The sequence below is a fragment of the Neoarius graeffei genome, chromosome 2, assembly GCF_027579695.1.
Source record: "Neoarius graeffei isolate fNeoGra1 chromosome 2, fNeoGra1.pri, whole genome shotgun sequence".
Lineage (NCBI taxonomy): Eukaryota > Metazoa > Chordata > Actinopteri > Siluriformes > Ariidae > Neoarius > Neoarius graeffei.
Window position 1 is genome coordinate 64,334,754 of NC_083570.1, and position 15,624 is coordinate 64,350,377.

Consider the following 15,624-nt stretch of genomic DNA (forward strand, 5'->3'; position numbering starts at 1 on the left):
AGCACTGTTTTGTGTATGTTTGCACAGCTGATAAATGAACACTCCGATGTATAAAGCTCAAATGTCTCAGTTATAATCAGTGACCACTCACATGTGTGGTTGGTTAATCGAACAGGCCGCTCCCTCTCTCCCTCTCCTTCTTCCTCTTCCTCTATGTCCTCCTCTTCATCGTCCTCATCTTCACTCTCACCGAGTGCTAGTGCAGGTCCTGGTGGTGGGTTTAGCCCTTCGTTGGCTTTCTGTCTCTCGGCCTCCCTCTCTAATGCCTCTATCTCTAGCATGCGTCTCTCCAGCAGCTCCGCCTGCCGCTTTTGCTTCTTCTTCAGCTTCTTCTTCTTGTTCTTGGAGATCTTCCCCACCTGTAGGGGGCACCACATACACATGCTAATTAAGCAAGCACTCCACACTCCTGCTTTTGTTCAAAGGATGATAAGGGATCTCTTATTATTAGATAATTAATTCAGCAGTGGTTACGTTGGGGTTGTTAGTGCTACATACCTGTTTGAGTTGGGGTGCTGTGCTCACTATAGAGAAGGAAAAAAAACAGACCAGTTAAACTAGTAATGGCGGCCATAACCAGGATGACAATTTTAGTGAGCTTCTTATAGTTAACATATCACAATGCCGAATATATATCAATGAATCTCTTATGTTATGCTTCCATTGTTAGCCTAACCCAGTCAAGTAGTGTTACTACAACTGGTAAGCTAATTTGGCTTGCAACACTATGCATAGTGTAAATGAAAAAAAAATTCTAAAAATGCATTTTACAAACCACTAATTGCCCTCAAATATTCGCTTTTATGTCATAGGGTCTGACACATACTCAAGCATTTATATCATAGCTATGCAAGATGTTCGCATCTAATATGTACATTGCATACCCTTCAACAAGAAGTTAAAGTCTGGTAGCTTCAGTGTCCTATGAGCTTGAAACATCTCATCTCATCTCATTATCTCTAGCCGCTTTATCCTGATCTACAGAGTCGCAGGCAAGCTGGAGCCTATCCCAGCTGACTACGGGCGAAAGGCGGGGTACACCCTGGACAAGTCGCCAGATCATCACAGGGCTGACACATAGACACAGACAACCATTCACACTCACGGTCAATTTAGAGTCACCAGTTAACCTAACCTGCATGTCTTTGGACTGTGGGGGAAACCGGAGCACCCAGAGGAAACCCACGCGGACACGGGGAGAACATGCAAACTCCACACAGAAAGGCCCTCGCCGGCCGCTGGGCTCGAACCCAGGACCTTCTTGCTGTGAGGCGACAGCGCTAACCACTACACCACCGTGCCGCCCCAGCTTGAAACATAAAGGGCAATTATGTAATAATAATAACTAGGCACTGCATCACTAATAATAATAATAATAATTCTTCTATTGTGCAAATTTACATATCAATATGATCAAATGCGCATTACAAGATTAAAATCAACATAAAATATGACAGACACAAAATAGCTCATGGTAATGTCCTATAGTAAAGCTCCCTATAATTACTATAAAAACTATAAATATTAAAACATGCTTTTGTGAAATATCCAATAATAACTGTCCTATATTCAAAAAAAGATATTCAAGATAAATGTATGTAATGGAAAAAAAAACCCTCACATACTAAATATATCATGAATTCAAATTCAATAATAATAATAATAATAATGATGATTCCTGAGCTTCTGTTCGGTAGCTTCATAAGAACTAATAAAAAGCCAACCTAAAAAAAATACGTTTTCGGTAAACTCTTGAATCTATTAACACGAGATTCATTTCGAACTTCTAAAGGTAATCTGTTCCATACACAAGGTGCTGCCTTGTGCATGTTTATGGACAAACATTGTGCATGTTTATGGACACACCTAAAGGGTCCTCCATAGCTGATCTTAGGTCAGTTGAGAATTGATCATCACTGCTGACTGTGTCCTGGAATATAAGTGTTTCCACATTGCAGACTATATTCAATAATCATATTATCAGGATGTCCTTGTTTCAATAGTGAATGAGACAACTGTGTATATGCTATGTGGGAGGTAAAAAACAAAACTTTCCGAAACTACCAAGGTCAAGGCCTCAGTGTCCTCACAGCTCATTACAGCCTTGCTAGTCCTCTCGCGCTTTAACACATTATAAATGATGGTTTATGCCAGAAACATGAGTGCAAAGTTGATTACAAAATGCTGTTTGTACTGCACAAGGTATAAAGTTCTTCACTGAGCCAATAAATAATGTTTTCCTTTGCGTTTAGGCTAAAAGAGGATTCAGTGGTACTGTCTCTCCTGTCTCTCTGTCCCAGTTCCACATTAAAGTTGCTGGCTATTTCTGAAACCTAGCTCTTGTCATCTCCTTACTTCATCATGTGGGCCCACCCTGCTGAAGGCCACACAGGCAGCTCATCTATAAGCAGCCTGTCCTAAGATACTCTATCAGGGGATCAGGCTCTATTCAAGCAGTCATGATGTCTACAATGATTATAGTCTTGAATCCAAGATTTTATTAAAGGCATTTTTGCGCAAATATGAGCTGACACAAGAAACCCATGAGTAACTAATGTTCTATGTGCATGATGTTGTTGCTTTCCTGTTTAAATCAAGGACAAATTCAGGTCAAGTAGTTTGTGAGTGTAAGTACAATAGCTGGAAGTGGAAGTTTGTCTATCAAGGATCTATGAAGCGTAGTTCTCAGAATTCAGCTCATACTGCACTTTTCGCTGAGTTATATGGCTGCTTCTGAGAAGATTGCAGTAATTTTAACAAATTGGTACAACTAGACCATTACTAGACCAAAAATCATACTGTGTATACATACAAGTTAGATATACAGTACTGTGCAGAAGTCTTAGGCACACGTAAAGAAATGCTTTGGACCAAAAATGGCTTAAAAAAAAATAGTGAAATGAAATGTTTCAATATTAAAAAAATATTATAAATAACAGTAAGCCATAATAAATGAAACAGTCAATATTTGGTGTGAGACGACCGTTTGCTTAAAAAAAAAAGTCTCAGGTACAGTGAGTGCAGTTTTATAAGGAAATGAGCTGTAGGTTTTACTGAGCATCTTACAGAACCAGCCACAGTTCTTCTCAACACTTTGACTGTCACACTCGCTTCTTCATTGTGCATCAAAACCCAGTAGCCTTTATTACGTTTTCTTTTTTAATCTGAAAAATGGTCTCTTATGTAATATGCTGCTCCGATACAAACTTTTTTTCTGTAACATTTAATTTTGTGCTGGAAAACAAATGTTTGGACTCTAAAATGTTTCTGTACTGACTCGAGAAGTTATAAAATAGAAATCTATAACAAAGTTTGTATGAAAAAAAAAAATAGGGTGCCTAACACTTTTGCACAGTACTGTAAATCAATAATGATTTCTGGCTTCCTCTGTTAGACGTCTGGTTTTATTTACACAACCTTGACTGGTTACTTAAAAAAAAAAAACTAAATAGCTAAGCTTATATATTGGTGTTCCTCCTTCATACGTTTAAAGTGTTTGACCAACCAGCTGTTTTCCAGTTCCCAAACACATCAGGCCTGCACAGGAAAGCGCTTTAATTAGACTGCATAGGCAAAGCTAGTGATCATTAAATCATTCACATTGTGGGGCAGATTTATTTCGAGCATTTATTTAACTATGTTGATATTTAGCATTTAAAAGATATGCTCAATGAATGTGACTAAGCCTTATTCATGTATGCGCAGGAATACAGGCTGATCGTGCACAGTGTCGACAAATGTTGTGCTCCTTGGTTAAAAAACTGTGATAAATAATCATGATGGTTATTATTTTATCATCTATCATGTTGTGGTGGTATTTTGTGAAAAACAGTGTAATACCTGCAGATCCAGAGGGAGGAGGAGCTCCTGCTTTCTGCCACTCAGTGGCTTCGACCGCCATGCGCCTGACGAAGGCGTCATCCACACACATCAGGATGTTCTCTGGCTTGATGTCTGTGTGAATGATCTTGCACTTAGTATGGAGGTAATCCAGCCCCTGCAAGACCTGGCAGTCAAACACACAACATTCACATCACTTTGCCTGGATCAAGAATGAGATGAGATTCATGCTCCTTCAGATGGATGAAGGCTGCTGTGGTAGTGTGATAGAACATGTATCCTATGATAGCTTAAAGTGCATATCACGGGTAAATTCAGGAGCAAGACCAATGTCTCTCATCTCATCTCATTATCTCTAGCCGCTTTATCCTGTTTTACAGGGTCGCAGGCAAGCTGGAGCCTATCCCAGCAGACTACGGGCGAAAGGCGGGGTACACCCTGGACAAGTCGCCAGGTCATCACAGGGCTGACACATAGACACAGACAACCATTCACACTCACATTCACACCTACGCTCAATTTAGAGTCACCAGTTAACCTAACCTGCATGTCTTTGGACTGTGGGGGAAACCGGAGCACCCAGAGGAAACCCACGCGGACACGGGGAGAACATGCAAACTCCACACAGAAAGGCCCTCGCCGGCCATGGGGCTCAAACCCGGACCTTCTTGCTGTGAGGCGACAGCGCTAACCACTACACCACCGTGCCGCCCCAAGACCAGTGTAATTCTCTTATTTTATATTAAACTTTGGTCAAATATCTGTAACATTCTGTATTCTCTGCAATGTTTTTACCTTGCGCAATACCAGAAAAATTCAGTTGAAATCAAGCCATTTGAGGCGAATTGGACCGCCTCTGAAAAAACGGCATTTAAATTTCCCGGCAAACATTGATTTTCGTGACGTTATCTGCAGGACGCCTCCCTCTGAATCCTATGTCAGCGCTGGTTTGTTTATGAGAAAACGACCTGGTGGTTTTCTGCAAATTTCTTCAACATTATCACGTAATTATTAAAATGGTTAACAGATGTATCGTAGGAGGGTGTAGCAACACCAATCTTGATGGGATTAGTACTCGTCGTTTCCCAAAAGACCGGACAATGAGAGAGAAATGGGAGCGCTTGGTCTACACAGGCTGTGCACTGAAACCGTGCAAAGCTCGCGCAGCCTGCTCGCACTTCCGCAGATAATGTCACGAATTTGGCTCCAGACTCCCTTGGGATTTTTCCAGACGCGTTTTGTTATTTTATTTTTTTCTGCTGTAGACAGATGGCCTTGTGCAAAATTCCCCTTCTGTATGAGTGTGTAAAGGAACATACTTTTATATAAAAAACAAACAAACATGAAATTGTCCAGAATATGCACTTTAAAGCAGTGGTTCTTAAATGGGTTCCAGAGACCCCCAGGTGTCTGTGAATCATAGCCAACGGGACTGTAATTTTGGTGATATAGTTATTAACCTGTTTGTCTGTTAGTTTGAATTGAATTAGTTTAATTCAAACCTTAATAACATACAAGTAGGTATATATAAAGCCAAATTGGACACAATGTGTTCTTTTGGGGGAAAGCTCAGAAGAATTTAACTCTATGGTTCTCATAAATAAACAAAATATTAATCTGCGCATGTCATTAATGTTCATGAAATCAATTTGTAAATAAGGAGTCCATGAAATTTATTTTATAACTAAACCAGTCCCTGGCTGCAAAAAGTTTAAGAATCTCTGACTTAAAGTACATCTAACCCATCTAACCTGGCATACTTTGCATGCATATGTAAAATTCACATCAGTGCTGTTCACGGTTTAATATATTTCCAATAATGCATTTTGTGTGCGTAGGTGTGCGTACCTGTCTAATGATGCTCTTGACGCACGGTAAAGGCAGGCCCTGGTAGTTGGACTTGATGATCCATTTCAGTAGATGGTGGCCGAGGACTTCAAACACCATACATACATCTGAGAGAGTGAATTAGGTGGAATAACACAATCGCATGCATATGGGAGCTAAAAATTCCCACACACTTGTACACACACTGAGGAGGATACGAATTCCATTTATCCCCGAGATCTTGAAGTCATCGATGAGCTGAACAACCATGTCTTTGTTGGGGTCAGTGGGGTCACTCTCACGTACCTGAGAGACAGACATAGGCGTGTACAATTACAACACACACTCTGAAATGAGCTCTTGGGATCAAATGGCTTAAACTGTTAGAAACACATGGCATATCTTCAAACCTGTCATCTGACACGAGCTGCATTAGCTTAATGAAAATTATTTCTGTTCCAACAAGCAAAGCAGTGTGTTTTAATTGATCGAAGAGGCTGTGTATACTGGAGTCTTGTACTAGTGGCTTTTTCACTCACACATCGGAGTAGTTTGATCTCATCTAGTGCCGTCTCTGTGTAGTGCTGAGCACTCTTCACTACCTTCATCGCCACAAAGCGCTTCCCTCTGTGGACAGAACACAGGACAGTTGTACATCCAGGTTATAACTGCTGATGGAGCTGAGGAACTGAACAAGTCTCTGTTTGTGCGTGTGTGTGTGTGTGTGCGCACGCACCCATGCCCATATGGGATTTTTGGCCTCTAACTGTTCCAAATGGAAATCAGACTCAAAGTGCCTGAGGTTGCAACAGCACATCCTATATCCCCTCCACTACATAAGATATTTTCAATCCATTCTGCCTTCTTAAACCCCCTTTCTGCAGTAATGCACCCACATTTCAGTTTATTGGTGTAAACTGTTTTTTTCTGTCAACAAACTGGCAAGTGAATGTATTAAAAAGAATTCCCAGTGGAACAGATGGGATGTCTCTTGCACTGCCTTCTGCATTGCTTGCACTGTGGATTGCTATATAGGTCAACTTTATCTGCCATCTTTATGAGGATGTACAGAATGAACGATATGTTTCTGGGCTTTTGGGCTCTGGTAGGTTGCAATACAGTCAGAGTGTATTATATGAAGTGTGAAAACTTAAGCTTGGTGCACACGGGTGATTTTCCGTCACTTGGTCGTGCAACTTTCTGACGCAAGCGAGAAATTGCTTCGTGTGCGGATATTTACGATGGCGATTTTTTCTTGTTTGCGACAGATCGCAGGTATTAAACATGCTTGATATTCTGCGACAAAAAAAAAAAATCGCCAGTCGCTAACTTGTTGCAGAGATATCGCCGTGTGTGCGTGTCTTTGCGATAATGAAGCGATCACCTCCAAAGGCTAAGCCAATCCCCGCCCGCGAAGTATTTACACGATTTCCACGTGACTTGCATCCCCCTCCTCAAACTGCCCATTGGTCATAGATAATGTGCACACGCAGCTACCCGAGAGAGGAAACTTGTGTCCAAAAATCGCAATACGCTTGTGACGAGAAGTCACCCGTGTGCGCTGGGCATTAAGAAAAAAACTCAATGAATCAAAGTGTTTTCTGACTGACAAGAGAAAGTTAGTCTGGCTGGGTCTGTAATAACATAGTACCGACTTGCCGAGGGCATTAAATACAGTAAATAATGAAAACTCTTCTAATTTTGTGATGTTTATGGTTGAAATTTGGTAGATATTCCAGCATCTTTCAAACTAATCTCTACCCACAGTGTGTAATATATGTATGATCAGTGACCACAGACATTAATTTTGGCACCAAAGAACAGAAAACTTGTTTACTTAAAACGCACTTATAAAGTGTAAGAGCAGTTGTTGTGGAAGTCAATAAACATTGCTGGGAACATTTTTTCCCAAAAAATATTTCAAATCAAAGAAAGTTCTCAAAAGGTTCCAATTAAAGATACAAGGATTAAAAAAAAAAAGGCTAGTAGGATCTTAAAAAGGCTATTAAACAAAACAAACTTACAGTAACCTAATGCATACTGTATAAAACACAAGTAGGAAAAACCCCAAAACATCTGTGTTTAAAGTTCAGCCAGCCTTAGCAGTACGTTAAACATTATTTGCTTTGATATCAAGGGATCCTGCATTTCATGAAATCGCTTGGCGAACCCTGTATCCATTTAAATTTCCCCCAGTGTAACTGAAAATCAGTGTAAAGAGTTGAGATTGTGAATATGAAACATTGTTCAGAAATTTGGATTCATTATATTTTGCAACCTGACGGACACCCTTTTCTTGGTTTAATTTTAAAGTCTGTTTTACTTCAAAAGTGTGAAAGAAATTCACATTTAAATATCCCATTCCAGTGATATTTATGTGTATTTACAACCTAATCAACATGACTGCCAAAGTCTAACAAAATATATATGAACTAATATAAGTTTACATTAAGAAATGAGTTCTCAATTTGCTTATCAGTAAATTCCACAATGGTCTCGGTCTCATCCACTAAGGGAAAACTGTTGGCAAAATTTCTTGTTATTAATGGATTTTATTAGGCCATTTAAACAGTGTAAAACTTTGTGCACTGTATGAACAAAGTGTCTAAGTGATGGTGATATGATGGAGCAAGTGCATCATGGATATTTTTATAGCTGGCATCTGATAATAAACTGAACTGATTCCATTTTGGGACGATGCAAAACCTGGATCAAATCATGAGAAAATCACAAAACAAAAATCACACTTGGCCAGCAAAAACTGGCTTTTCATCCAAGATTATCTTTGCATGTAGATGCCAAGCAAAAGTTAGAAGTTAACCTAAATAAAACATTTCCAAATCATTTTGGGAAAATATATTTATATTTTCTTAAAGTAGCGATGTCAAGGTATATTACTGGCAGAAAAATTAGTTTTTGTGAATATCAAGTTTTTCTTCAAATGACTTTTTACAGACTTCATCACTTTTTTATCCAGTAGGAGTGTGAAGAGAAACAAGTGCTGAATGTGTTGTTAGCTGGTGCCAAATGTCACATGTTGGGTTCACATCATTACACATGTTGGACAGTCTCACAATGTTTTTCAACCTATGTATGGCACTTACTGATGATTGATGCACTCTCTTCTAAAAGTTATCTCAAAGAAATTGAGGCAGCACGGTGGTGTAATGGTTAGCACTGTCGCCTCATAGAAAGAAGGTTCTGGGTTCGAACCCAGTGGCCGACGAGGGCCTTTCTGTGTGGAGTTTGCATATTCTCCCTGTGTCTGCGTGAGTTTCCTCCCACAGTCCAAAGATATGCAGGTTAGGTTAATTGGTGGCTCTAAATTGAGTGTGAATGGTTGTTTGTGTCTCTATGTGTGTGTTAGCCCTGCGATGAGCTGGTGACTTGTCTAGGGTGTACCCCGCCTCTCGCCCATGGTCAGCTGGGATAGGCTCCAGCTTGCCCTGTGACCCCGCACGGGATAAGCAGTTACAGACAAACAACAAAGAAATTGAATCAAACGCAACTGGACTTGGTTTTAAGTCTTTGAAGATGTTTCACCTCTCATCCAAGAGGCTTCATCAGTTCACTTCATCACCTTGTCTGACTGGACTGGGCTAGTCTGACCAGCTGAAGTGAATACCCAGGTATTTAACCTCTATGGAGTCATTCTCAAGGCCACTGATGTCATTGTTTCTTTAGTGCTCCAGGGTGTGATAAAGTCTTTGGAGTCAACTTCGTTAGTGCTCCATTCAACAAGTTACTGGTCCAAAGAATGTTATTCATTTACACAACTAACAGATTTGTTAAATCTCAGTTAGCTCAATCAGAAAGAGCATAATTTATAAAGTGTAACAAAAGTGACATTTTCAAGGTAACACTTATCAACACAAATCTGCAAGACCCTTTAAACTGTTCATAAAATCTCATCTCATTCTCATCATCTCTAGCTGCTTTATCCTGTTCTACAGGGTCGCAGGCAAGCTGGAGCCTATCCCAGCTGACTACGGGCGAAAGGTGGGGTACACCCTGGACAAGTCGCCAGGTCATCACAGGGCTGACACATAGACACAGACAACCATTCACACTCACATTCACACCTACGGTCAATTTAGAGTCACCAGTTAACCTAACCTGCATGTCTTTGGACTGTGGGGGAAACCGGAGCACCCGGAGGAACTCCTGTGTGCAAACTCCACACAGAAAGGCCCCCCATCAGCTACTGGGCTCAAACTGAGAACCTTCTTGCTGTGAAGCGACAGTACTAACCACTACACCACCAGTAATAAATCAGTAAATTCTATATATTCCATTGAACCAGCAACATTTTCTCATCAGACCTGCCTTTCACAGAGCTACTGGTGCTAAAGAATTTTCATATATCCATCTACTAATCAAGAAAATGAAGGGTTAATTAAGGAGAGGTTACTTGTGATCACAACTATTACCACACAAGACTCATTTTTGTTAAAAACTTCTCTCATACTCTCGAAAGGTAACTTTTTTTAACAGTAGACTAATAAACAACCTCAACTGAGACTTGATTTTCAATATTTAGGCTACATCTTGCCAGAAGTCAATATGTTAGATAGGCATTTTAACTTAAGTACTTAATATTGGAGCTTATCCATATCCTACATGAACTGTGATAAAAGGTAAGCGTCACTACTTTATAGAGTGTGTGAAAGAGAAATGAATAAAGTAGCCTTGCAATTCACTCAACGCACTGAATGCCAAGTCTGCATTAACACTTGCAGTGGCAACCGACACTCATTTATGAAGCTGTATCTATGGTAATTTTGTGATGTTTGTGGTGATTGTTTTTACTGTTAAATAAAATTGATCCATCAACATTAAGACAAAAAATTAACCTTTTGCAGGCTCACTGGAACAATTGCAATTAGATTTTTGAAAAACAACGTATACGAAATATTTGAAAGTTTACATTAGCGAGGGGGCGGCACGGTGGTGTAGTGGTTAGCGCTGTCGCCTCACAGCAAGAAGGTCCGGGTTCGAGCCCCATGGCCGGCGAGGGCCTTTCTGTGCGGAGTTTGCATGTTCTCCCCGTGTCCGCGTGGGTTTCCTCCGGGTGCTCCGGTTTCCCCCACAGTCCAAAGACATGCAGGTTAAGTTAACTGGTGACTCTAAATTGACCGTAGGTGTGAATGTGAGTGTGAATGGTTGTCTGTGTCTATGTGTCAGCCCTGTGATGACCTGGCAACTTGTCCAGGGTGTACCCCGGCTTTCGCCCGTAGTCAGCTGGGATAGGCTCCAGCTTGCCTGCGACCCTGTAGAACAGGATAAAGGGGATACAGATAATGAGATGAGATGAGACATTAGCGAGGCACATTCTTTTTTTTTTTTTTTAGAGCATCTTTTGGGAGGGGCTATAAATATGTCTAGCGACACCCATGATGGTACATTAAACTCCAAACTTGTATAATTTGCCCTTGGGACTCCTTTTTCAGAGGAAAGTATTTCTGTCTGTGTGTTACCAGTGTAGCTGAAAATATGGAAGGGTTTCAGTTTCCACCTGATTGTCAGGTGCGTGAGAGAGGCAGATGTAAACGCAGAAGTGTTTATTATAATACAGTGCGATCTATACACAAAGTGCAGGAAACACACACAACAACAAACAGTCCAAATTGGCAGGCAAGGTCATAAACAGGAAAACAGGCAAGAGGTCGATCGAGGCGCGAACAGGATATCGGAGGCAAAAAGAGGATGAGAACTAGAACCAGGAACAAGGAGTCGAGAAACCAGGAAAATCACAAGGACGGGAAACAAGGCTTGGTAATGCACACTAACGTGGCGTAATACTTCGCGCCGCATTACCTTCAGCGCAGTCCTTAAATAGCCCAACATTTAGTTCACTGATTGAGAACAGGTATGCCTTGTTCACGGCGCGCGTACTGGAGCTCGTTTTGGCGCGCACGCAGCCCGAGGCACGCCTTCAGGTGCACGCGCCAAGGCGCGCAGGACTGACACTGATAACGCAAAGATAATACAAAAGTGTCAGCAAGTGGAACTGCATTTTAAAGTATTCCTCCATTCATGGGAAGCTGGATAAAATTAATTAATATTGGTGAATAATAACCTCGATTTCGTCTCGGTTATTATTCACTGATCTTCACTTCGCCTTTGGCGAATAATTGTTAAATAAAAGCACCTTTGCTAATACATTCGCTCCTGTCTGTTTCATCACAGGATGTAATGCAACAGACACACATTTTAAACATTTATTGGCTGAATTCAGCAGCTGCCCTTAGTCTTCCATTATAAGTGAGTTTTGACCCAACAGGCTTTCCATTCTTGTTTCAATACACTGAAACATGTTGAAATTATTTGTTTTTATGCTATCAAAATGGTGGACAGAAATGAGTCTCTCTGAGAATTCTGGTTGATTTTGTGATCTCATTGCTAGTTTGTGACTTCCCACTGATGTTGTGTAAGTGCCTGAGTGTGTGGGCTATGGGTTGTTTTGGCCTGCCAGGTGAACAGATGATACAGGTGAGGTGGTTATTTGCTGCACTAAAAACTAAAGTGCTGAGTGCGACTTTCCAGGTTGACATATGAGCTATTAGTCTAATTGAGAGAGAGGCAAGATCTTCAAACAGATACAGGAGTCGAAACATGACACTAAGACACAGATAGTTGCATACACCAAGCTGCTGGGCAACGCTGAGTCTGAGTTACAGAGGGTGTGTGTGTGCGCGCGTGTGCATATGCATGCACAAGGTTGGGGTTTTATGTGCATGGTGACTCACTGAATATCCCAACATAGCCAGACGGTAGAGAAGTGACCCCAGCCCAACTTTCGGATCACATGGTACCTTCCATTGAACAGATCACCTATCTTCACTGGATGGTACCCTCCTAGAGAGAGAGAGAGAGAGAGAGAAAGAAGTTTAGGACAGTCTAAAAGTAGCATGTTGATTTTAACGTGTCGAGTTCTTTTGAGGTGTTTATGCCATAATATAGCTGGTAAAACACTGGTCTGGTCTAAACTCAGTTTTTTAAAATCCACTCTCTACAGGATTCATAAATATAATTAAACTAGGAGTATAATATAAATAATCTAGAAGGCTCATTTCTTTAAATATAGATGGATGAGACTTCTAGATTTCTAATTAACTGTCTGCCAAATTCTGTAAATATTGCAGACCAGAGACAATTGCAGAAAGACAGCAGTTAGAGTGGGTGATTTAAAAATATATGTCGATGACACATAGACATTCTTGAGAGGATTACAGACATTATCAGTCCCTCTACACTGTAGGTAGCTATCATTTACCAAGATGTTGCACAAATTTAATTTCTTTAGTTCTGCAAGTGAGTAAAAGAGAGAGAGAGAGAGAGAGAGAGAGAGAGAGCAGAAGAAGAGACTCTGCTAGGACCTTTGCAGTAGTCTGCCGGGTCCTCCTGTTCCTCATCATCAGAGCCCAAAATTTCTTCCTCTGGCTCTGGGGGTGCAACTGGTTCAGGTTGGGGTGGTGGAGGAGGAGGAGGAGGAGGAGGGGGAGCGGATGGGACTTTCTGCTGCGTTTCAGGCCTGTTAGACAATAAGAACAAAGGAGAAAGTGAGGGACAAACAAGTTATCATATAAATCTTCAACTGGTGCCACTGTGACTGGGCAAATACAGTACTGGTGTGTTGTAACTGACCTCATCATTGGGAATAACTTCATACTCTAAACTATTTATAACTCACTCTATGTTCCATTTGGCCGAAGGCTGTGTATGTATGCAGCATTTTTTCATAGTGAGATAAAGTCTGTCCCCTGCTGAAGGCAATCCCGTAATTCTGTTCCCCAGATGAGCACTTATGTTATGGAAAGGACTTATGGCTGAGAAATACTCGTACTGTGACAAAGAGCAATTTATAAAGAATTATAGTTTAGTTTTATTGAGGAATTATAGTATACGTTTTTTTTAATTATATGAAAAATTACATCTTTACAATGGGGTATGCTGTTTCTGCGAGATAAATTCATTCTGCAGGAAGTGCTGAAAGCTTAAACTTGAGTGGAGCACATAGGATCTCTGGCACCTTTGGTGATTGGCAAGTGGTGAGAACTCGGGTGCTGTAATTGATTATAGTATTTGAATAATATAACAATATACTAACTCATCATTTAGTTTGCCAGGAACACCTGTACACCAGCTCATTCGTGTGGTTATCCAATTAGCCTATCATGAGACAGCAGTACAATGCATAAAAGCATGCAGATACAGGACAAGAGCTTCAGTTAATATCCACATCAAACATGGGGGGAAAATGGGGGAAATGTGATCTCACTGACTTTGAATGTGGCATTGTTGTTGGTGCTAGACAGGCTGGTTTTAATATTTCAGAAACTGCTGATCTCCGAGGATTTTCTCACACACACACACACACACACACACACACACACACACACACACACACACACATATAACCGTCTCTGGAGTTTAAAACAGAATGGTGCAAAAAATAAAAAAAAAAATCCAGTGAGCAGCAGTTCTGCAAGCCAAAACATATCTGTATGATTTTATGCACTTTTTTTTTTTTTTACAATCATCTGCTGCCACATGATTGGCTGAATGGATAATTGCTTGAACGAAGCAGGTGTACAAGTGTGTCGGTGAGTTCATATGTTCAGAACATGATGTTATGATACATAAATTGCACAATACTCTTTTCACCTTGTTGGCACCCATGAAAATAGCAGGACACGTCCACCTCTTAAATTCCACTTTAACCCCTGGATGTGGGGATATATTTGATATAAACCAGTAAGACTTAACATTGCTTTATGACTTATTTGAACAGAATTACAAACATCGTAATTAAGCCAGGGACTCACATTATTTGAAATACCTGATATAAGATAACACACACACACACACACACACAGTCAGTATTTGAGAAGCCAGTTGAGGTCAAAGTCAAAGAGAATGACAGAATGCCTGCCAGTGGGTTGCTATGGAAACAAGCCAGGCGAATCCGGCTAATGCAGGGTTAATATTCGCAACCAAACACAAAGAACCGGAGTCACACCAACACTCATAACTGACATTCAAGCAGTATCTGGGCGCACACACACACACACACACACACACACATTCCAATTCAGTGTTTCTTCTTTATTTTTATTAATTAAAAGTCACTTCATGTCTTAAAGTAATGATGGATGTCGTTTCTCTTTATTTACTTGAGCGGTTCTTGACATAATATGGATTACTACAGTTGTGGAATAGGGCCATTTACTGTATTTTTATTATTTACTATTTACTGTTTCATCTCAAACACATTAACACTGTAAAACATTTCAGCCTTGTTTAGTTATGTCCACTCACTTTTTCTCTTTAACTCAATGAGCTCTGAAAATGTTTTAATTTGAACTAATCTGTGCAAGTTTTCAAAGGTTAGCCTTGAATTACTTAGTTGTTTTGACTAATTGAGACTTTTTCTGAGTTGAAACAAAGATAATCGTCAAATTGAGCTAACTTGCATTGCCAAGGCAGCAGGTGAACTTGCATTTCCAAGTTAAACCAATTTGAAATATGTTTTACAGTGAAGAAGGCAAGACATTGCACTAATTAACATTTGACGAGGCACCTATTAATTGAAAACCATTCCAGGTGACTTCCTCATGAAGCTGGTTAAGATAATGCCAATAGTGCGCAAAGCATCATCAAGGTAAACTGTGGCTACTTTGAAGAATCGAAAATATTAAATATTTTTTAACACTTTTTTTGTTTACCACATAATATCATATATGTTCCGTATGTTATTTCATAGTTTTGATGTCTTCAGTAGTTTTCTACAGTGTAGAAAATAGTCAAAAATAAGTATGGGTGTACAAACTTTGGACTGCCACTGTATACACAGACAGACAGACAGACACACTGTACACATAAATGCAGGAGCCTTGTAGGAAATACAGCAGCACTGACAGCAGTGAGTTATGGTTAATGTTTGTACTGCATTCA

The 15,624-nt window shown here is 40.3% G+C and overlaps 1 protein-coding gene across 6 annotated transcripts in view; it reads right to left on the bottom strand.

Moving 5' to 3' along the window:
• srpk2 (SRSF protein kinase 2) overlaps positions 1-15,624 on the bottom strand; it is a 139,224-nt gene that overhangs the window by 32,497 nt on the left and 91,103 nt on the right. For all 6 annotated transcript variants that reach the window (XR_009654076.1, XR_009654075.1, XM_060914656.1 and 3 more), the window contains 8 exons: positions 13,047-13,201; positions 12,417-12,525; positions 6,207-6,294; positions 5,886-5,973; positions 5,689-5,795; positions 3,841-4,006; positions 499-524; positions 92-359 (listed from right to left, as the gene is read on the bottom strand). Coding sequence is in view for 4 of the 6 variants with exons in the window: in XM_060914656.1 (XP_060770639.1) it covers positions 92-359; positions 499-524; positions 3,841-4,006; positions 5,689-5,795; positions 5,886-5,973; positions 6,207-6,294; positions 12,417-12,525; positions 13,047-13,201 (1,007 nt within the window). In the remaining 2 variants the exon portion in view is untranslated. The remainder of the gene's footprint in view (positions 1-91; positions 360-498; positions 525-3,840; positions 4,007-5,688; positions 5,796-5,885; positions 5,974-6,206; positions 6,295-12,416; positions 12,526-13,046; positions 13,202-15,624) is intronic.